The sequence below is a fragment of the Choloepus didactylus genome, chromosome 6 (genome assembly GCF_015220235.1).
Source record: "Choloepus didactylus isolate mChoDid1 chromosome 6, mChoDid1.pri, whole genome shotgun sequence".
NCBI classification, from domain to species: Eukaryota; Metazoa; Chordata; class Mammalia; order Pilosa; family Megalonychidae; genus Choloepus; species Choloepus didactylus.
The window spans coordinates 66,127,676-66,150,322 of NC_051312.1; the positions used below are offsets into that span (position 1 = coordinate 66,127,676).

The window sequence follows — 22,647 nt, forward strand, 5'->3', positions numbered from 1 at the left end:
ACTGGCTGGCATCTGCTCCAAAATTCTGGTTTCAACATGGCTTTCTCCCAGGACATCCCTCTACAGGCTGCAGTTCCTCAAAAATGTCACTCTTAGTTGTTCTTGGGGTGTTTTGTCCTCTCTTAGCTTCTCTGGAGTAAGAGTCAGCTTTCAACAGCCATCTTCAAACTGTCTCTCATCTGCAGCTACTCTCTGTGCATTCTTCAAAGTGTCCCTCTTGGCTGTGGCTCCTCTTCAAAATGTCACTCACAGCTGCACTGAGTTCCTTCTGTTTGTCAGCTCATTTATATGGCTCCAGTGATTTAATTTAGACCCACGCTGAATGGGTGGGGTAACACCACCATAGGAATTATCCAATCAGAGTCATTACCCACAGTTGGGTGGGGTGCATCTCCATGGAAACACACAAAGAATTACAATATAATCAATATTGATACGTCTGCCCACACAAGATTACATCAAAGATAATGGCGTTTTGAGAGACATAATACATTCAAACTGGCACAAACATATTTAACATAATAAAGGAAATAAAGTGTGAACCAAGAATTTTATATCCAGCCCAAATGACTTTCAAATATAAGGTGGGCTGGAGCCCTGAGCTCCAGGGGCAACAACAATCTTGAAGAACAAGGAATGGACTCAAAAATGATTAGGAAGATAAAATCAAGACGACTTACAGACTGACTGATATAGATGATGAATGAAAAGAATAGTCCAAAGTCAGAATTAGATTTTTTACTTGAGTAGCTGAATGGATAGTGTGCCAGTTTCAATGTATTATGTCCCCCAAATGCCATTATCTTTGATGTAATCTTGTGCGGGCAGACCTATCAGTGTTGATTGTAATTCTTTGAGTGTTTCTGTGGGGATGTGTCCCACTCAGCTGTGGGTGATGACTCTGATTGGATAATTTCCATGGAGGCGTGGCCCCACCCATTCAGGGTGGGCCTTGATCAGTGGAGCCATATAAATGAGCTGAAGGGCAGAGGGGACTCAGTGCAGCTGCGAGTGATGTTTTGAAGAGGAGCTACAGCCAAGAGGGACACTTTGAAGAACGCACAGGAGCTGCAGATGAGAGACAGTTTGAAGATGGCCGTTGAAAGCAGACCTTTGCTCCAGAGAAGCTGAGAGAGGACAAATACCCCAAGCGCAACTAAGAGTGACATTTTTGAGGAACTGCAGCCTAGAGAGGAACATCCTGGGAGAAAGCCATTTTGAAACCAGAACTTTGGAGCAGACACCAGCCACATGCCTTCCCAGCTAACAGAGGCTTTCCAGATGCCATTGGCCATCCTCCAGTGAAGGTACTCGATTGCTGATGTGTTACCTTGGACACTTTATGGCCTTAAGACTGTAACTATGTAACCAAATAAACCTTTTATAAAAGCCAATCCATCTCTGGTATTTTGCATTCTGGCAGCATTAGCAAACTAGAGAAGATAGGAAAAACAAGTTGGGAAGGCAGAATAATGGGTTCAGTTTGAGATGCATTGAGTTTAATGGGTCTATCACCTCTTCTTTTGAAAAACTCCAGTTCCTCTTACTGTACTGTCCTCCACATAGCTTCATTCCAAACACTTTCAGGTATTCCCAGCATTCATGCAGATCATATGGCCCACATACTCTCACAAGCCCTGCCTCTGAGTATTCATTCATTCATCTGTTCATTCAACAAATATTTACTGAGTGCCTAGTATGAGCCAGGAACTGTTCTAGCTCCTAGGGATACACAAGTGAACAAAACAAACAAACATCCCCACCTTTATGGAGGGTACATTCTAGCAAGGGAAGACAGATAATAATATTAAATATAATAAATGGGAAGATTAAATATTAATGTTAAAAGCTTATAATTTCTATTAAAAAGTAGAGGTAGAATGAGGGGTGTGCTGGTTTGAATCTGTTATGTACCCCAGAAAAGCCATATTCTTTTAAACCGATCTTGTGGGGGCAGACCTATTGTGGGTGGGAAATTTTGATTAGGTTGTTTCCATGGAGATGTGACCCTGCCCATTCAAAGTGGGTCCTAGTCCCCTTGCTGGAGTCCTCTATGGGAGGATAAAAGGCAGAGTCATTTTGGAGAGAGCTTAGAGGAGCTAAGAAAGAACCTAAGACAGAAGTCCAGAGACAATTTGGAGAAAGCCATGGAAACCAGAAGCTAAACCCAGGAGAGAACCAGAAGATTCTAGCCATGTGCTTTCCCAAGTGACAGAGGAAACCCAGATACCATTGGTCGTTTTTCAGAGAAGTTATCGTCCTGTTGATGCCTTAACTGGGACATTTTCATGGCCTTAGATCTGTAAATTTGCAAACTAATAAACCCCCATTTCTGGTATATTGCATTCCAGCAGCTTTAGCAAACTGAAACAAGGGAGATCAAGATTGCTAGTGATAGGGGACAGGGATGTAATTGCCATTTTAAATAGACAATCAGGGGAGGGATCATTGAGAAAGTAAGATTTGAATAAACACTTCAAGGAAGTAAGAGAATTAGCCATGCTGAAATAAAGGAAACAAGCAACCTAGGCAGAAGGAAGAGCTACTGTAAAGGCCCTGAGTGGCAGTGTGCCTATTTTGTTTGAGAAACAGTAAGGAGATAAGTGGAATGAGCAAGGGAAGACTAGTAGGAGATGAGATCCTAGAGGGAATGGGGGCCAGATCAGGTAGGGCCTTGGAAGTCATTGGAAGAACCTTGGATTTCCTTCTGAGTAAACAGGAGACTGCTTTCTGAGTCCTCTGAAGAATCTTGTCACCAGATGTCAGCTGGATCCACCTAGCCCATATGCCTCTCGATAGCCAACCTGGAAGGCTCTCTCACTAAGGGCTTTATAAAAACAACACAGGTTAATTTAGAATGACTTAACCTATGCTATGCAGGGAACTATAAACTGTTTGCTAAACAGTTAATCTAAGCATAATTATTTATGCAACAAGCTATAAATAATTTACAATGTGGTTAGGGTATTAATTTCCAACTCCTCCACACTAGGCACAGGTGAAACCCCAGCCAAGTGTCACTAAAGAAAATGTTGCTACTCAGATCTTGGTCTTAACTTCCGATGTATTCACTGCCCCACTTCTGACCCACTTCTGAATCCAACACTGAGCTGCATCAACACAGGCCTTTTTGAGCATCAGGGCTTTTGAGCAAATGGTAGATAATTCTTCATCTTTCCATCCCCAACCACTTCCAGTTCACATTTTAAGCATGGAGACTTCGCCAATGAATGGTGTTAAAGATCTTACAATAGCCCTGTTTCTAACTTGAAGTTGAACCATCTGTTTAATGCTAGAAACATTAAGGAGGTTTTCTCTCCTCCAGTGGGGTCTGAAAAATGCCTCCTGCATCTGCCTCTTATGCTAGGAATGGCCTCTTTCCTTCTGTGCTTCTCCATGTTCCCTCTCGCCTCCATGCACTTACCCTCTGCTCCAAGATGCAGCAGAGAAAAGAGTTTTCAGATTGAAGTTACCCAGAAATCCCATTTTCATTTTTCATCCTACCCACCTATGATTGATATGAGTTCCATAACATTTTCTATGAATTAAACTGCTCAATATTACATGGTAAAGGAGTTAATCCCACATTTCAGATATTTCCAGAAGTGCTGGGGAAGAAGAAACAGAGCTCACAAATAACACCTCAAAGCTAATAATCAGGGGTAATTTGTGAAGGGGGCATGGCTTACAGCACTCCAGTCACTTCTTCATCCCCAATTCTCCAGGCCATGGTCCTCTGTCAACTTACAGGAAGGTTTGAGGGTAGAGAAGAGATTTGCCTGCTCTAACAAATCAATGTTAAAAGTATAGTATTGGCCCAGGCATGCTATAAAGGAATCTATTTACTGAGCACCCTCCACATGCCAGACAAATACCAAGTGCTTGCACATTCAGCAACTAACTTGCATTCACAGAAATAACTTATTATCCCCGTTTGATAGAGGAGGAAAACCTGAGGCTCAGCGGGGTTCCTATAGTTAAGTCAATGACAGTGCTAAGACTTAAATCCAGGTCTGCCGGACTCCAAAACCTCTGCCCTCACCACCTCCCAATCTATCCAGCACCCTAACGAAGCTCATCATTGTTTCTGTTTCAGAAAGCCAAAGTACCTGAATTTGGCCCCAGGTAACTGTTTCCAGTTTAATGAGCCAAGGTATACATTTAACAGCTGTCTCCCATCCAATGACTCATCTTGTTGACTCTGTCACAATCTAGCATTTGAGATGCTCTCTGAGAGAGAGGACATTGGTAACTCATTGTTCCGGTTTGCTAATGCTGTTGTTTTGCAAAACACCAGAAATGGATTGGCTTTTACAAAGGGGGTTTATTTGGTTACATAGTTACAGTCTTATGGCTATAAAGTGTCCAAAGGAAGGTATCAACAATAGGGTACTTTCACTGAAGGATGGTCGTTGGCGTCTGAAAAACCTCTGTTAGCTGGGAAGGCATATGGCTGGTGTCTGCTCACTCCCAGGTTGCGTTTCAAAATGGCATTCTCCAAAGTATCAGCTTTCAACAGCCATCTTCAAAATGGCTCTCAGTGGCAGTTCTGAAATGTCACTCTTAGTAGGCTTTCTTTCTGAGCTCTTTTATACAGGGCTCTAGTAAACTAATCAAGGCCCGTACTGAATGGGCAGGGCCACACCTCCACGGAAATTATCTAATCACAGTTATCACCTACATTTGGGTGGGTTACATCTCCATGGAAACAACCTACTCCAAAGATTCCAACTCAGTCAACACTAATACATCTGCCCACACAAGATTGCATTAAAGAACATGGCGCTTTGGGGGACATAATACATCCAAACAGGCCCACTCATGAATAACTCTCTTTTTAAGGATGTATGTGTCTGTATATACATTATTGGTATATGAATGAGAGGCAGAAAGACAATAATCAGCAAGAACGGCTGATTAGAAATCATCACCTATGACCTCTTTCCACTTCTACCTTGTAACAGTTGTATGACCCTGCCCACACAGCTCCCCTCTCTGAGCCTCAGTTCCCTGACCTCCTCCTCTCTAGCTCTTTTCCCACCATCATCTCAGCTACAATGAATTCTTTCAGTTGCCCCGTGGTGGACTTCCAGCCTCCCAGACATTGCACACGCGGATCCATCCCTCCCTGTCTCCTCTTCATCTTGCTGACTTCTACTCATCCTTGAAGGTTTGGCCTGATGTTTCTTCCGAGGAGATTTCTCTGACCCTTAGATGAGTTTATGTCCCTCTGCCCCATGTGTCTTTAGCACCCTGTCTTTCCCTTGCCGTAACACCCGATCTCGCTTGCAACTACTTGTTGAATGTCTGCTTTGTCCACTAGACTATAAGCAGGACAGGCCTTGTGTCTTTCTTGTCCTCCCTACATGCTGTGCCTAACACTGAATCTGACACACTGAAGATGCTCAGTGTATATTTATGGAACTGAATTCAGTTGAAGAATCTATCAAACGGTGATAATAACTTGCACTGTCTGTCCCTTAGTACTGTTGGGAGGGTCAAGAAAGATAAAATTCATCATTATTACTAACACTTATTGGGGGGTGGGCCCTATGCCAGTTATCACATAACCTGCTTCATTTAGTTCTCACCATAGCCCTTTGAGGAGGGTACTCTTATTATCTTATTTTTTAGTTCAGGAAACTGGAGCTTGGAGAGGTTAAGTGACGTATCTGAAATCACACAGCTTGTAAGTGACAAAGTTTGACTCTGAACCCAGCTCATCAGTCTCTGGGCCCATTGTTCTTAAATGATTCACTAAATTCCTTTATAGAAGACCACTCTCTGTGCAAACATCGTGTGTAGTACTGTCAGATAAAAATTCTAAATGCTTTCTTATACACAGGAACTCACCTACTCTTGTTGCTTGTCCTAAACCTTCATGTCTATAACATAGGATCTGACATACAGACTAGAAAGAGTTTAGCTTTGCCTTTCCTATTTTGTTCTCTCCCTTACTTTAAGGAGAATATCTTAAATTGCCAAAGTGGAAATTTTAGGAGAATTTGCACATCTGATTTGTCAGGTGCTGGCCTGTACCTCTGCATGATTCTTTGAAATGCAGGTGAGAATATTGAAATCACCACTAGAGGCTCTCCAGGAGCCACACCATCTGCCAGGCTCCACAGACACCCCCAACTGCCAGTCCCTGCCATTTGGACCCCTCTTCCCCACCCATTCCTTCCCCTATCCCAAGCCTCAGGCTCTGACTAAGGATTCTCTATCCCCAACTGTGGGCAGACTCCAGGGACTAAAGATCCCTCACCTTGAGCTAAACTGGCAGGGCCACCCTCCAAAGGTGCTCCCAGATCCAGAGACCAGAAGAAGTCCTACCAAGTCCCACAGCCAGGACATGCTGGGACTAGGCCAAGAGCTTCCTGTGGGCCAGCTCAGCACCAGTCCTGTTCCAGGAGCTAAGGCTGCAAAGCTGAACAGAACATCCCACTGCTCACAGAGCTCAGCCAAGACCCCCAAACAAGCAAGGAAGCAATCACCACCAATACAACCTGATAAAAATTATGACAGTAGCTAATGAGCTGAGTTCCAACAATGAGCCAGACAGTGTTCTAAGTACTCTATACATGATCTCCTTTAATCGTCCCACAACCCTATGAGAAAACTATTATTATTTTCCCCATTTACAGATGAGGAAACTTCTGTCCAATAAGTCAGTGGTGGAGCCATTACTCAGACTCAAGTGTCTAGGCCCAGAGTCTCCTCTTTTATCACTCAACACCACACTGCCATCAAGAAGCCGTGAGCAGGAGGATCAAGGATAACAGGACAGAGAGTCTGGCTTTGCCTGGGAATATTTACACAAAGGAAATGACATTTGCCCTGGTTCTTAGAGGAGAGAGTTGGCCAGGATGACGAAGACAAAAGGAGTTCTACATACAGGGGACAATATGTACAAAGGCATAGACCCATCACAATAGTAATTCAACATGACGTTTCATTGCAATAAAGCATGGGTGGCCTTTAAGGGAATGGCCAGAAAGGAGGCTAGGGAACACTTGATCAAAGACCTTTAATACCATGAATAAGAATTTGGATGTAATTGTGAAGGCAATTTGGAGAGAAAAAAACATTTTAGAGAAGGGTGGTGACATAAGTGTGCAGGCTGTCAGAAAACAGGCATGAGTGGGGATAAATCCAAAACAGGAGGGTGACCTGTTGGGAGATGATCATTGTAAAATAGAGAGAGAGAATGGAGGCCAGGTAGAGACATGGGATAGGAAGAAATGGATGCTCTGGGAGCATGACTAGAGGACATGAGGGAGCAGGAGAGAAAGGCATCAAGGTTGACTCTTAAGTTTCTGGCCTGTGTGACTGATGCTGCCACTTGCTGAGACAGGAAACACATCCAGGGAAGAGCTAGTTTTCATTTTATTCAGTTTGGTTTCGGGGTGAAGTACTATAACAAGTGGAACACATGAGTCCACAGCAGAAGTGGGAGCCCAGGCCCTGCAGAGAGGTCCATCAAAGAGGCCCCAAGCTTTGCCAGGGAGGAGACAAGGCCTGGTGAACCTCACATGGCCCCACTATGAGTCTATCCACTCCCAGCCGTGGTCACTGTGCCGCCACATAATGAGCTGCTCCTCTCAATTTTGGAGTCTAGGGACTGTAGCTCATTAAGGTTTGGACTGTGTTAGGCACTGAGCATCCCATAATTGCAGAGCTCGCCTGGCTCTGTCATTAGTTCTCTGGCTCTCTAGGCTCTACCTCTCCTATTGAATTTACTGATTGACCCCAACATAAAAAGTCTGGTTAAACAGGGCAGCTCAAGCTTTGCAGTGGGGGCAGCCTGCTGCCTCTGCACCTCCCAACTCCTGGTGGTTAAATTGTCCTCAGCCATGAACTTCAAGCTGCCATCTCACTTTGCATGAAATCTTTCCTTTGCAAGTCCTGATGACTGATCCTATTACTCACACAGAGGAAGGGAATTGAAAATTGAGGTCAAGGCAGATGGTCTGGCAATGAGTCACATTCCCTGCATGGTAGAAAACCACTAGAGTCAGAGTGTAGGGTCTCCTGGCTATGGAGCCAGAGGGGCCAGGAGCCAGGAGCTAGGACTTGGGTTTTTATTTCCTTGGTGTCCATGATGAACTGAAATCTGGACCTGAAGCTAAAGAATGTCCCAGTGACTAGGACTCAGTGATTGGGGTTCCCAGGAGCCCTGCCCAGTTCTCAGCAGAGTCCCTGAGAGAAGCAGATGCCTACTCCTCAAGTAACCCCATTCATTGCTCTCAGATAGAGGCTTTCCTGGACATCTGGAATGAGCTGACCTGGCCCCCAAATCTGGGCTGGTAGGCTCCAAATGCAAAGCCAGATGCAACCACAATCATCTCCACATACCAGGCTACTGATCAGATGATTTTTTTTAAGCTGAAATTATCCAGGGTGGGGTAAGGAGGAAGGGCGTAGCAAAGCCTCATACCAAGGAACTGCCGTATGAAACAATGGGCTCCCCAAAATATTTCCCCAGGACTGTTCCAAATGCATAAGGAATTAACTATCCACTTGACAAGAAGTGATGATCACCAATCATAGAGTACTTTCTGTGTATCAAGCCCTCTCTCCTTTCACTCTCACAGTAGTTTGGTGGTTGGAGATTACTACCACCATTTCAAAGACGTAGAAGCTGAGACTTAGAGGTTGTGCTGGTTTGGAGCTGTTATGTACCCCAGAAAAGGCCATGTTCTTTTAATCCATTCTTGTGGATGCAGACCTATTGTGGGTGGGAATCTTTGATTAGGTTGTTTCAATTGAGATATGAAACAATTGAGATCAGATCCATTAAAGGTGGGTCTTAATCCTTTCTACGGGAGTCTTTCATGAGAGGATGAAGGACAGACAGAGCCCAAAGAACTCAGAGAGAGAAACACCCATAGAAGCCAAAAGAGCCATTGAATCCAGAACCTGAAAGCAACAAAACCTGAGAGAGAAGGACCAGAAGACACCAGCCATGTGCCTTGCTATGTGACAGAGGTGTCCCAGATGCCAGCAGCCTTTCTTCAGAGAACATATCCTCTTGTTGATGCCTTAATTTGGACATTTTCATGGCCTCATAATTGTAAAATTGTAAGCTAATAAACCCCCTTTGTAAAAGCCAACCCATTTCTGGTATATTGCATTTCGGCAGCTTTAGCAAACAAAACAGAGGTGCTATGTAACTTGTCCAAGATCTCACCATTAATCGTGATAATAAAGCTAAAATGGATCGAGTGTTTATTATGTCTTGCGCACTGTGCTAAGTACTTGATTCTATCTTAATTGTTCACTTAATACTCAAAACAATCCCTTGCTCTTAACTATTATGCTATGCCCTTGGGTGCTCTTTTGCAATTGAGCTGATATTCAAACCATTCAATTCCAAAACTGGTTCTCTTTCTACTTTGCCAGACTACCCTCATGTGACATATTGCTGCCTTTTTAAAGCATGATCATTTCAAGACTATGGTATGTTTAGTAATTTTTTTTCAAATCCTTGCCTCAGTTTTTTTCTGAGAGAGAATCAGGTATGTATTGTTAAAATTCAGGACAGAACTGCTGGCCCACTGGCCTCATCCTGGCTCTTCTCTGAGGAGTTTGCACCAGATGTAATGCCTGAGCAGTGAGGCCAGGAAAATGGTGTAAACAAGAGTGGAGAGCAACCCTCTCAGGACACTGCTCACCACCCCCTCACTGGCCTTCCTCTGCCTCTGTCTTGGCCTCGTAGATGTCCCCCTTCATTCTTTAAAATCCACCACTGGGAGAAGCTAACTGTGTTACCCTTCAGATGACAAAGAAGACAATTATGTCCAGCTCAATAGACCCATGCCCTTGGCCCCCAGCTGTTCATACCAGTTCCTTGTCCCCATCTAATCCTGTTGGCCTGGTGGCCAAGTGTTCCCCCAATACTCTGGTAGTAAGTAAGCTTGTGGGAATCCAGTCCTACCGTCATGTTGGCTCACTTTAATTTTTCTTCACTTAGGATGGAATTTTACTCTTTAAAAGACTGGAATGTGGATATCTCTGCCCTTCTCTATCTCACCTGCTGCGTGAAAGTGGTGAGTTCTCTGTAAAGGGACACTCTACCAAAAACACCTGCAATGGCCTCCAAATATTTTCTGAGTATCCCAATGTGCCAGGCACTGGGCTAAGAGCTGGGATTACAGAAGGGGGATCATGAGAATATGATCTCCATGAGAGAATATTTTATTGTTCAGTGACACATTCCTTCCACCTAGAACAGTGCCTGGAACATCATAGGCACTCAGTAAACATTTACTGAATGAATAAGCAAAATGTGAATGGTTGTAAACAAACAATCATGACTCACTGTGCTACAAATGGAATTTTGAAGTAGGCAGAGAAAACTATGGGAGTACAGAGAAGGCATGCTTAATCCAAACTGTTATCTCAGAAGGCCCCCCAAGTGAATTCTCAAAGAATGTCTTCAAGTTCACCAGGAAAAGAAGCAGAGTTTGAAGAAGATGCAGTTTCAGACAGAAGAAATAGCATATGCAAAGGAGTGGAGGCATGGAATCATGTGTTGGGAAAGTGGCAAGTTGCTAAGCGTAACTAGAGGGTTGGAGATGAAGTCAAAATCAAGTCACATCAAGGTTGGTGGATTGAGCTATCGGGGGTCAGGGTATGATGGAATTCTTTGTATGGGGTTAGTATTGTTTTTGCAACTGTTCCTATAACTTTGAATTTATTTCAAAATAAAAAAAAAGACAAAAAAAAAATCAAGTCACATCATGAAGCATGTTGGAGCATGGTAGAATCCATGATTTGCCTGTATTATATTCCTTCAAAACAGGGTACCCTTTTTCCCCCATAGAACACTTCTCCTGAATATACCAAAGGACTTCCATAAAACCTGAATGGGGCACACCTTCAAACTACTATGCCTCACCATTTCCATCTCAATTACAAGGCAAATACTAGACCCCTTTGCACATTTCATAGGAAGAAGTGAAAAGACCTTGTTTTGGTCAGTGGGATTGTTTTCCCAGCCCTGAGACCAAAAGTGAGATATTTTTGTCCAGAAGAATGACCAGACCATCCAAAACCCACTCTAGACTCTTAGAATGTTAGAACAGGAACAGTACCTGGGGATACTTTTGCCCAACTCCTCAACCTCAGATGAAGAAACTAAAGCTCAGAGAGGGAGAAGGACTGTCCAAGGGCAGGCAAAAGCTCCGTGCAGAGCCAGGGCTGGAAGGAAGGAAGGAAAAGTAGGTAAGATGGAAGGAAGGAGAGAGGGCAGGAGCCCCTGGCTTCCAGCCCGTGCTCTTCCCACCACACTATACTGCATCTCTCAGCAAGAAATTTAATGACAAAACTGGAGAGACTTTTTTTCAGTAAACTTAAAAAGGAAGACTAAAAATAGTTCTGAATTACTTTTCTTTAGAAGAACAAATAAATGCCTCTCCAACTCTCTATTTCAACCAAATAAATCTTTGGCTTCCACTCAGTATTTAAGTTAATTAAGATAAATCTCTAGCCTATCCTTCCCTTCCAAGCAACAGTTTTCTACCAAAAATAATGAGGATAACTCGCAGGAGTGTCTTGAAGAAAGGAACAAAATTTCTCACAGTCACCTGAGACTCCCAGCCAAGAGGTTTTTGTTCATTCATCAAACATTTATTCATTCAACAACCACTAACTGAGCTCCTACTGTGTGCATTCCAATCACAATCAGGAGCATACATATAAATCAAATATGAATTCAGCCCTCAAGAATTTTACCATCGAGCAGAGAAGATGACAGGTACACAAATGACTATTGTACTACCTGGGACCTGACCCAAAGTAGGTCCTCAGTCCAAAGTAAATCTTGTGCAAATGAACATGTGAAGGAATGAAAGAACTCCGCAAGAGTTAGGACACAGAACTAGGATTTACTTGAGTCTGGTGGGAGAATGAGTCTGAGAAACACAGCTCAGGGAAGACTCTGCAATGGGGGCAGAGGGAGGGGCAGGTAGGTGACCTGAAGAGTATTGTGATAGCTCCATTCCCCTCTCTGGGCCTCAGTTTCCCTAACTTATCATGAATGAATGGCATAGATGAGCTCCAAGGAAATTTCCAGCATCAACATTTCATTCCTCTATGAGCCCAGTTCCCAGCACTGTATGGGAATTTAAATCCAACCTCTATTCTTAAAAATAACTATTGAATCATTATCCCTCTGCTTTTACAAGGTCATGCTCTATATTTATGTGGATTTTTCTTGGGAGATGGAAGGAGGCAGGAAATTCAATTCTATCCTTGATTGGCCTTCCTTTCAGTTTAAACAACAGAAAAATGTCCAATTACCCCATTGACAATTACAGTCTGCACATTTCACCACAGGCATAGAAAATGGCTCAGCAGCAGAAAACCAACCACAGAGAAAGGGTGCACACATGCAAGCCATTATCTCCTTGGAGACAGGATTGCCTGCGACAGCCCCTGCTGGCTCAGGAAAGCTGGAAGTCTCCTCCCCAGCAGACCAGAGGCAACCCAGGAGGCCTCCTGCCACTAGCTGCAGCTGCACCCAGCCCTGGCCCAGCCCTGGCTCATCTCAGACTCCAGGCTGGACAAAAACCATGTGAGAAAGTGATTCATTTACAGTGAGAAGTCCCAGGTGAAAGACCCAAGTTGTATCCTAGCTACAAACCAAACCCGATCAGGCCTCAGGATAAGTTAGTGAATAAATTGTAAGTTCCATGAAGATAGAGACAACATCCCATTAGGTCACCAACATGTCCTCAAGCACAGCACCATATATGGTGTGTGATGTGAACTCAAAAAATATTTGTGGAATAATTTTGTTGAAGGCTAATGAATAAATGACTACCTGAATAAATGAATAAATGATTTGTTTGTGTAATGTCCCAAGAACATTGTGGAAAAGACAAAGACTGGGTAGAATATTGGCCAACACCCAAGTTTAAGCATCATCTGGGAACATGTATTTTAGCTCTGCTTCCTAAAAGCTCTGTTCTTGGGAGAGTAACTTACCACCACCACCACCACCACCACACCCTACCCCAGGAACATGTATCTTGCTCTGCTTCTTAACAGCTCTGTCCTTGGGAAAGTAAGTTAAACAGCCCCCCACTGCCACCCCAGTTTTCTTATGTGATTCGCACCATGATATGCCACCTGGATTCCTCTTTAAGGAAGGACTTGTTGGCCCATCTGCTGGTAACATTGTTAGCCAACAGTCTTCAGCAGCCAGCCCCTCCAGATACTGCTTCAGAGCCACCTCACCTAAAGTCATGCCCTTCCTGGAGTGGTCCAGGCCAATTACTGAGCAAGGAAGGACACAAAGGTCCTGTTTACTTTGACCAATGAACAACAACTCTGATTCCAGAGTCCCCTGTGAGACAGTTGAAGTCGTCATCAAAGCCAACATCTGACCTCAACTTCTCCCTCTTGCTTCCTTCCCCTCCCCAAGGCATTCCCCAATAACCACTCTGAATTCTAAACTCAGTCCTGAAGCCTTTTCCCAGAAAACCCAACCTGAAACCTCTCATTTGTAAAATGGAGATAGTAGTAATTATACCCATGTGCTGTAGAGAGGACTAAACATTATGGGTCAAGGCATCTAGTTCATAGCAAGTGCTCAACAAGTGTGAGCCAACTTTGTTATCAGTGTTGGTAAGGGCCAGCCCTTTAATCAGTATTCCCACCCCAAACCCCCACTGGCAGGACAGAAAACATCAAGATGCCCAGGCTTGATGTGTAAGTGAGATAAGTAGTGGAAGGAAGGAGGGAGAGGAGGAGGTATCTAGACACGGCCCTGTGTGTGACCCTCAGACGGGCCTACAACACCCCCAGGAACCTACCCATTGAGTTAGTTAAATCAAAGGACCAGGCCACCAAGATCCCTGCAAGAAATGAGGGCAAGGCTAGCACAAGGTAGGGCATAGCCCTGGGATGTGCTTATCACCACGTCTAGGTCCCAGCAACGCCAACATGATGCCCAGAGGCAATGGGAGGATCTGCCCCTGACACAAAGATGGGAGCTCAGAGACCAAGGAGTAAACGAAGGCTAGCTAGGGACATAGCAGCAGCCAGTCTCCTACTATCCAGAAAGGTGATCTCCTGCCCCCACCATCCACTATAAATAAATTCTTGCACCCCTAGTATTGTATTTGGGCCTGAGCTTGCAAGTGTTTCCACCACTGAGGGAGGGAGGCTTTTTTACTGCTATTGGTATAGCCTGGGGAAGTATGGGTTGTGTATTGCAAAGCATGCCAAGGCCTTGGCAAGACCTTCCTTCCTGGATACAAGCATTTGCACAACCTTTAAAGCAGCTGTCACTGTCCCCATGCTATAGAAGATAGAATTGAGGCTTAGATAGATTAAGCAGCTGCCCAGGGTCATATAGCTGGTAAAAAGTGGAGCTGGGATTTGAGTCTGATTCCAAAGTCTATATATATTTTCAATCACGTAGGTCCACATTAAAGACACCAGAGTAGGGTTTTGTTCTTTTGCTTGTTTATTTTATTTTGTCTTTAAATATGACACATTCTCAGGGGAGATTCAGACGCAATCACAACTGAGAACCATTGTACCCTGTCATACCATCTCCTATCATACTTATCATCAGCATGGGATCCCAACCCCTACCCTAGGGGGCTGTTGTTCCCTTCCCTCTCCCCTCTGCCAGGAGGCCACACCCAGAACAACCCTTTTTGCTGCTACTTACTCCTAATGGTCTCAAATACCAATGGTCTAACCCATTATGATTCACCCAGACCACTGGGTGAGCCTATGCAACTTGACAGTATTCTTTTTTTTTTTTTTTTTTGTACATTGAGTAAACAATGGCACTGTAGAGTGAAATTCAGTTTCAGTAGAACACAACAGAAGGAAGTCAATTACCCATCATTAATTATTTATCTTGGAACAATAACCATGGTATTATTCCATAATAGAGGGATTTCTGCAGCTCCAAACAGGAGGAAAGAAGACGCGGCTGTCATTCTCTGCCTATAATTTAACATCAGATTAGATGAATTGACCCCTCTGACATCCTATAAATACACACAAGTCCTTCTCTGTGAATGTGGCCGATGAACTTGCCCCAGGCTGGTAGGCCCTGGGATTATATTCCCCTGAAATTCTGAGTAGGCCTGGCAATTCCAGGCTGTGAATGTATTAAAGGAAATAGCACCCATTCCCTGCAGTCCACCCACCTCATCAGAACAGCAAGGCTGAAGACATTCTAAGCAAATATATTCACAGGTTGCAGCATCTATGGCCAGAGAGAACTCTGGAGATGTGTCAGCCTAGGGTTTTCCTCCCCAAAAATTTACTGTACAAGATCAGTTAGAAGCCCCACCCTGCCTTCAAAGAAATCATAATGATTCCTAAATCATTTTCATGCCATTTAACTTCCTTGTATCCTTCAAACTTCTGAAGAGGTTGGAAGTGGGGGAGAGAGAGAGAGAAAGAGACAGAAATTAATGGTCCCCATGAAGAAAAGGGTATTGATCTGTTCTACTTTGCTCCTATTTTTTACTCAAGGGACTTATTTCTCATTGGAAGAAGGAGAATCTAACTTTTATTGAGCAATTCCTATGTGCCAGGCAGGGCTTTATTTATTATTACCCTAATTCTCATAAGAACCCAGTGATGTAAATATAAATACTCCTGTTTCATAGATGAAGAATTTAAAGCCCAAGGTTAAAGCTAATAGGTAGCAGAATCAAGAATTCAGTGGACTCCTAGCCACTGTACTAAACTGCCCTGTGAGGACAGCTTCCCACCCCCCAGCACAGGCTCTGAGCTGACCATCCTGGGACTCAAGAGCCTCTGTGGAGGAGTCCAAATGCCCCATTGCCAGAGATGCTGCTGTCTAACTGCCTGCACAGTTTCCAACCTCCTGCCTGGGCAGGACAGGGGCAGGGAAGAAGATTTTACTTCACCCAGAACAATTCCCGGTTTAAATATTAGGCTGTTGGGAGTGTCCTCAGTGATTCGTTTTCTCAGTGAGGTCATCTGCCAAGAGTGACAGGTCAGAGTTGGGGTTTCTAGAATAATTCCCTAAGATCACCCACAGGTGATCACCCATCAGCCCCTGACATGAAGCAGGCATTCTATAAAGAAGAGCTCCCCTATGAGCTCTCATCATGTTTCAGACCATTTCAAGTGCTTAGCTTAAACTAACTCATTTAACCCACACATTAGCCCTATTAAGAAGATGCTATGGTTACCCTATCTGATATATGAGGCAACCGAGGAGCTGATGGGGTTCAGGAAGTAAAGCCACACAGCTGGTAAGGGACAGAGCCCATATTTGCAGTCAGACAATCACATCCAACAGCTAGCCACGCTCACTCATCTCGTGAAAGACCATCAGCCAGGCCAAGGGACGTGCGTGCTCCGTCTCTGAAGACTCATGCATCTTAACCAGTCTGCGTCTCACATTCCCTGAGTTCTGCCTTAGAGACACTACGTGAAGGATATCTGGGCCCCTGAATGCTCCCTTATTCTCAGCTTCAGACTGCACAGAAAATTCTTACTTACATTTCTAACAGTGTAAGGGTAACATACATGAACTGTATTTCAAATTCTTAAGCCTTAAGTCATATCCATAATGATGGCTTTGTGGGAGCGGACCAATGCCTTGTAGATGCTCACCCAGTTCTAATATGTTTTTAACAAATATTTAATGTTTTGTTCCTGACTTTAAAAGCAACACACACTCAAAAAAAAAAAAAAAAAAAAAAGATGCTCAAAAACCAAACAAATCATACAGAAATGAATGATGTAATAGGCTGAAATTTCCTTGTAACTCAGGTGGGAAGTTAAGGATAAAGGTAAGATACCCATGATACACATAATATGTAAAATACAACACTACAGAAACAAAATAAAACATAAAATCAACATTGATTCAACACTCTTACCAGAACTACTTGAATTCTGTTGCCTTAAAACAGTGCCATCAAAATGCCTCAGCAATTTAGAAAAACATGAGAGTAAGAAGTAAAAAACAGCAACAGCTGAAGAATCCATTTTCTTTTCAACTATAAATCGTTAGAGAGAATTAACATTTAGGATGAACTTTACTCGAAAAAGAAACAACACTATACTTTTGCCTAGAAACCTTTTGTTTTATGGCAACAGTCTTCTCATTTATTATCTCTTTTAACTTTGTCCTTTTTTCTTCTGCATATTTGAATTTTCTTTCTGTTTTTTTTTAAAGGATGAAGGGCCTAAAGTAGGAGATAGATGTATTTTCAGATGGTAAAGTGCCCTGGATGGTTACTTGCACGTTCAATGGAATGAAACATCGTGGCTGCATTATATGCCGTAAAAATAACTTGACCATTTTAGTTACAATTATTTGGCTTACTCTTTATAAATGTTTGACAGTGAAAATTGTATACACTTGTCTGCTTTAGTTTTAATTTTTTAAGTGTTCATAGGTTGGCGTATTTTTTGTATAGCAATGAAAAAGAAGTTAAATTGTTTTAAAAATGTCTCCAAAAAAAAAAAGCTAAACAGAAGCCCTGAGAGGTAGATTATTATCTCCATCTTACAGCCCCTGCTGGCACACCCACAGGAATGAAGTTCACTATCAACCATCATGGAGGAACTCTGAGGTTGCAAAGTTCCTCTGTAGACTAAACTTTTATTAGGGTGGCCGAAAGTCCCCATTTGCCTGGGACTAAGAGGTTTCAAGGATACGGGAATTCCAATGCCAAAATCAGGACACTTGTGGGCAAAACTGGGACACTGGTCACCACAGATGACTGTCCTAGAGCTTCCATGACTGATATTGGTTCAGGTTCAGACCTCCAGGGCCAACCAGGTCACATCTACACCCACCTCTCCACACCTTACAGCTGTGCAAACGCCCCTCTGGTGCCCCTGGGTCTCTTCCTCTTCAAACTAAACACCCCCAAATTCTTATCACCTCATCAGAGGCTTCCCCTCTGCTCATTGTATTCCTCCCTCCACCTCTCCACACTGTCCAATTCAGGGCCACAAGCATTTCCCTAGGATCATCTCTGTGCTCAACTGTCTCCCTGGGACTGTTGAATAAAGAGAAGGCATTTAAACATAGACTGACACCTTCTAAGAGGATCAGAGAGGGCCACAACTAACCCCAAAGACCCTCAGAGCCCAGGCCACATCAGGTGCCTTCCCTATCTTAGAAGGCAGCACACCCTACTCCATTTTTTGTTTCATTGCCAATCTCAACCTTAGGCTGCAGCTCATGGGGATGGGATGTGCCTGATTCCTGCCTGTGTCCCAGTGCCCAGCTCCATCATTATTTTCTGAGTGCATGTGGCATCCTCATTACCTTGCCCTGGGCTTCCTCCCCAGGGCAGTGCACGGAAGGATGGGGCCACCTGCCTGCCTCAGGCTTGTGGGGCTCAGCCTCAGCTGGAGTCCAGATGGGGCAGGTTTGGCCCTAAGAGACAGCTGAAGGACTTACCTCTGACCAGGCAGAGGGACGGAGTCCAGGTGATGGCCCCCAGGCAGTGCCATCATGTTGATCCCAATCCGCAGCAAGGCCTGCCCACAGCGGTCGGGGCCCTAGAAAGAGAGAGTAGGGCATGATCAATGAGGCCTGAGAGTGGAAGTAAACTCCTTTCTGGGATTCAGGCCATGAGGAGCCAAGGCAGGTGAGGAGCATCTTCCCAGCCCTGCTCTCCATTTTAAACCAGTTTACACTCTGCAGTCCTCACAAAAGAAAGGTAGAACTCAGATTTGATCACACAGCACCACTGATCCACTATGAACCCCTGTGATCTTTTCTTAAATCCCATTGGCAAATATTTGCCTCACCCATTTCTGGAGGCCACTGCAAAGCTTCTCCTTAGGCCCCAGCCTCCCTGAGGGCCACCCCTGCAACTGGGCAGCTGTCTGGAGTTTCCCCAGACAGTGCTAGCTTCCATCTCTAAATGCCTCCTCCTGGCTTCTACGACCCTAACCTTGTATTACTGTGAGAGCACCCACTTGCCTGCCCACAAAGCCAAATGGTTACTTACAGAAACTACAATAAAACATATTAACAATGGGGCCAAGGCTTTGCCCAAGAATGGAGGGTAGGAAAATGAATTAATATTATTGAAGACCTATTATGCCATATGGTTATATAAAAATGACTAGCACCCATTAAATGTTATGTGCCAGACATTATGTTAAGTGCTGTATTGTCTCAATTTTTGAATTTGATGTTCAGTGTCTTATTAAATTTAGTTCAACCCACATAACAACTTTATGAGGTAGGTATCATCACCCCCATTTTAAAGATAGGAACCCCTTCTTCAAGCAACAAGGAATCCCTGCCTGAGGAAAATGGAGATTCTGTCAACTTTGCCTGGGTAAAGCAAGAGAAGTGAGGACTGGCCATAATCCAGCAAGCCTTGAGTTTGAGGACTGCAGAGAAAACAAAAGTATGAACTTAGGGGAAGATACGGCTGGGGAGGATGACGTTAAGTCCGGAAAAATTTAACTCTTACTCCATGATTACAAGTGACCCTTGTGACTAAAGGTCTTAATTAATACTGATGTGGCTGAACACAAAGCACTCCTTGATGATGTTGGGAATAAAGAACAAAAGAGTCAATCTGAAAATTATGGGGAGGCAGGAGCCCAGAATAAACTGGGGCATTAGATAATTCCAGAGACTCACTGCCATTTCCTGTTTCTCTGTCTAGGATCCCAACTAGACTATGAACCTCTTGAGTGCAGAGACTAGGTATGTTGCTGGCTCTGAGCCAAGGGACAGGCACTTAGCAAGCACTCATTATATGTCTGTTGAATGAATTTTGAATACATTGATGTTGAGCCCGTATCTTCAACTAAAACTCAGGATAATAATATCTATTTTACAGGGCTATGATAAGGATGATCTGATATAGGAATGTGGAAGTATCATGCCAGGGTGAGAGCTAAATAAATGGTAGTTCTTATTATGCCCTGAGAGCCCAGCCCTGTGGTCAGCTATGCTGAGGGAGATCCAGGAAAAATGAGATAAAACATAAAGCATTTAGTACAATAATAATGCTAAATGAGTGTTGGTTATCATCAGTGTTATTGTCATTGTTTTTCTGTCATTATTACCATTATTGAGTAAGTATAATTTTGGAACCCAGTGAGCCAGCAGTTGGAAAAGGCTGGTGCAAAAGAAAAAGCCAGAGAAACCCAGTAAGGTGTTTGTTTCCATTTTGATATGCTTTCCTACAGAATAAAAAAAAAAAGGGAAATATCAACTTATCAGAGTGAATGTCATGATGTTATTGGATGACAGACAGTGAGTGAGCAGATCTTATTTTACTTCCATCTTCATTATGAAGAAAAATGACAGAGTAAAAATGTTGAAAAGGGAATTAAAGCCTAACATAGGTAAGAAGACAGCAAGACAGTAAAGAAGCCCAAGGCCCTTTAAAATTCGAAACAGTAGGCTTCTGTGGGATGGGTGAAGCATCCCACAGACGAACTTCTGGATCTGATTTGAATAGTATCTGGGGGACACAAAGAAAAGAAAAGTTGTCATGAGCAGAAGCCTAGATAAAAGCAAATGTTCTAAATTTCTATGAGTTGATTTAGGACCACAACTTAGTGACCACAGAACCCTACACAATGACCTGCATGGTTGGGAGCAGGGATTGTAAATCAGATTCACTCTCAGAGAAGCCACAGCTGGTTTACACTAGGGATGAGGAACTGGAGAGAGAGAATACTTCTGAAAGAGGAGATAGGGAGTGAAAGGTGCTTAACCCAGCTTATATTTATAAAGCATCTATTACAATAACAACACTGATAACAGTAATAGCTAGTATTTATTGAGTGCTTACTATGTGCCATGCAGTGTTCTAAATTCTCATATAGTATTAACTCATTTAATACCATCATCATCCCCTTTTTTAAAGATGAGACCACTGAAATTCAGTAAGAAGTACATGCATTGCCCAAGGTCATGCAGCTAGTAAGTGACAGAAAGAGGACCAGAACCCAGGTTTTACAATCAGAGAGGTGGTACTGGGACAGGTGAAGCTGAGCAAGATTAACAAATAACTAACGTGTGTCAGCATTTACCAACAGTGTGATTCTGAACCTGGTGGCAATGCCAAGTCCCCTCCTCTCCACGAATAACCAAGCACTCTTCCCTCTCACCAGCACCTCCCACTGCTCGCACCTTCTAGACCATGAGTCATCCAACTTCATTTAGTGCCAGCCCTCCATGGTCCAAACCTAAGGATGGATGAACAGACCTCAAAGAACAAAAGAAGTAAACAGCAACCACTGCACTCAAATGCTGGGAGAATAAGGGGTACAGAAGGGGGTAAATGGGCATTGCTCTTTTGTTCTTCACTCGTTGGTCCCCTCTGTGAGAATCATATGGACAGAGTTCTGGACCCTAAAGAGGACAGGGGAGGGGAAACCAAGTCCCAGCTAAAGCCTCAGAGAGCCACAAGTTTCACAGAGAGACCTGTTTCTTGTCTCAGGGAAGATCTACGGCAAAGCACCATCTTCAGTCTGCAGCCACCCCGTTCCCATTGCCCTAAGTCTGACTTCTTCTACTGAGCAGAGACCCAAAGAACAAAATCCCTCCAAAACTACACAGCATGTCGGGAAAGCAACAATGGTTTCAAGGTACCCACCCTGCCCTTGCCCTTTGCTATGTATCTTCTCACCAGCATCGCCAGAAGAATTTGAACTTTGGAGTCTGCTAGACCTGGATTCAAATCTTGACCCTGTCCCTGATTAGCATATTACCTCGGGAAAATCACCAACCATCCCTGAACACAGTTTCCTTGATTGCACTACCCTGCAGGAGTTTCTTGAGGAGTAAATGAGATCACCTTCAAAAGCCCTTTTGCACTTGGCACATGGTAACCTCAAAGAGCTAGTGTCCTTCTTCTTGCAAGGAGGGGAAATACATCTCAGAGCACAGGAGTTACTCTGCCCAGTGAGAGAGGTGAGAAGGACTCAAGGAGGAATGATTAGAAAAGGCATCCCCAGGGGCCCTCCCTAATTCATTGAAAATTCCACCCTGGCGCCTGCAGCCTTATTTCTCCAGGCTCTTGGCTGCTCCACCCCCACAAGCAGTGGCTAGTTTACAAGGACAACTTGAAGTCTTAAGTGCCTCTGATTTAATTCAAAGGCTGCTGCGACAATGGCTGTATTCGGACAGCTCATTTCAGCTCCTGCATCCCATTAGAAGCAGCCCTTGCTTACCTCCATTTGGCTAACAAGCCTGGGCTGGCAGAGGAAATGACAGCTATTTACAGTAAATGATTCAATTAGAACCAAGAGCAAGGACAGCTTCTGCCATTGCTTGACAGTCTGATCCAGGGGCACTTTGAACTTTAAGGCCATTTTGGAATTGTTTAATCTGCTGGGTCCATTAGGGCAGTCAACACAGTGGGACAGTAAACATTGTGGAAAGTAGTCAAACTCCAGCAGCAGCCCTAGGTATAAGGAAGAGGTAGCTGGGAGGTTGGAGAAGGATAGGGACAAGAACAGGTAGATCTGACTCTAATTCTTCTTCCTCAAAGACCAGAAAGTGCAAGAACTGGAAGGAATGAAGAGATCTGATCATCCCATCATTATACAATACTTTACAGTTAGAGCGGAAAGGGCCCTGTTCCACCAGGGAAGAAATGGGGGACTTTTCTAATGTCTCTATAACTGTTTCCCCAT

At 43.8% G+C, this 22,647-nt stretch overlaps 1 protein-coding gene across 2 annotated transcripts in view; it reads right to left on the reverse strand.

Moving 5' to 3' along the window:
• The window catches only part of INSC (INSC spindle orientation adaptor protein), a 111,395-nt gene that overhangs the window by 85,501 nt on the left and 3,247 nt on the right, over nt 1–22,647 (reverse strand). For both annotated transcript variants that reach the window (XM_037838809.1, XM_037838808.1), the window contains exon 2: nt 18,431–18,531. In XM_037838809.1, the coding sequence (XP_037694737.1) occupies nt 18,431–18,486 (56 nt within the window). In that variant the 5' untranslated portion in view covers nt 18,487–18,531. The remainder of the gene's footprint in view (nt 1–18,430; nt 18,532–22,647) is intronic.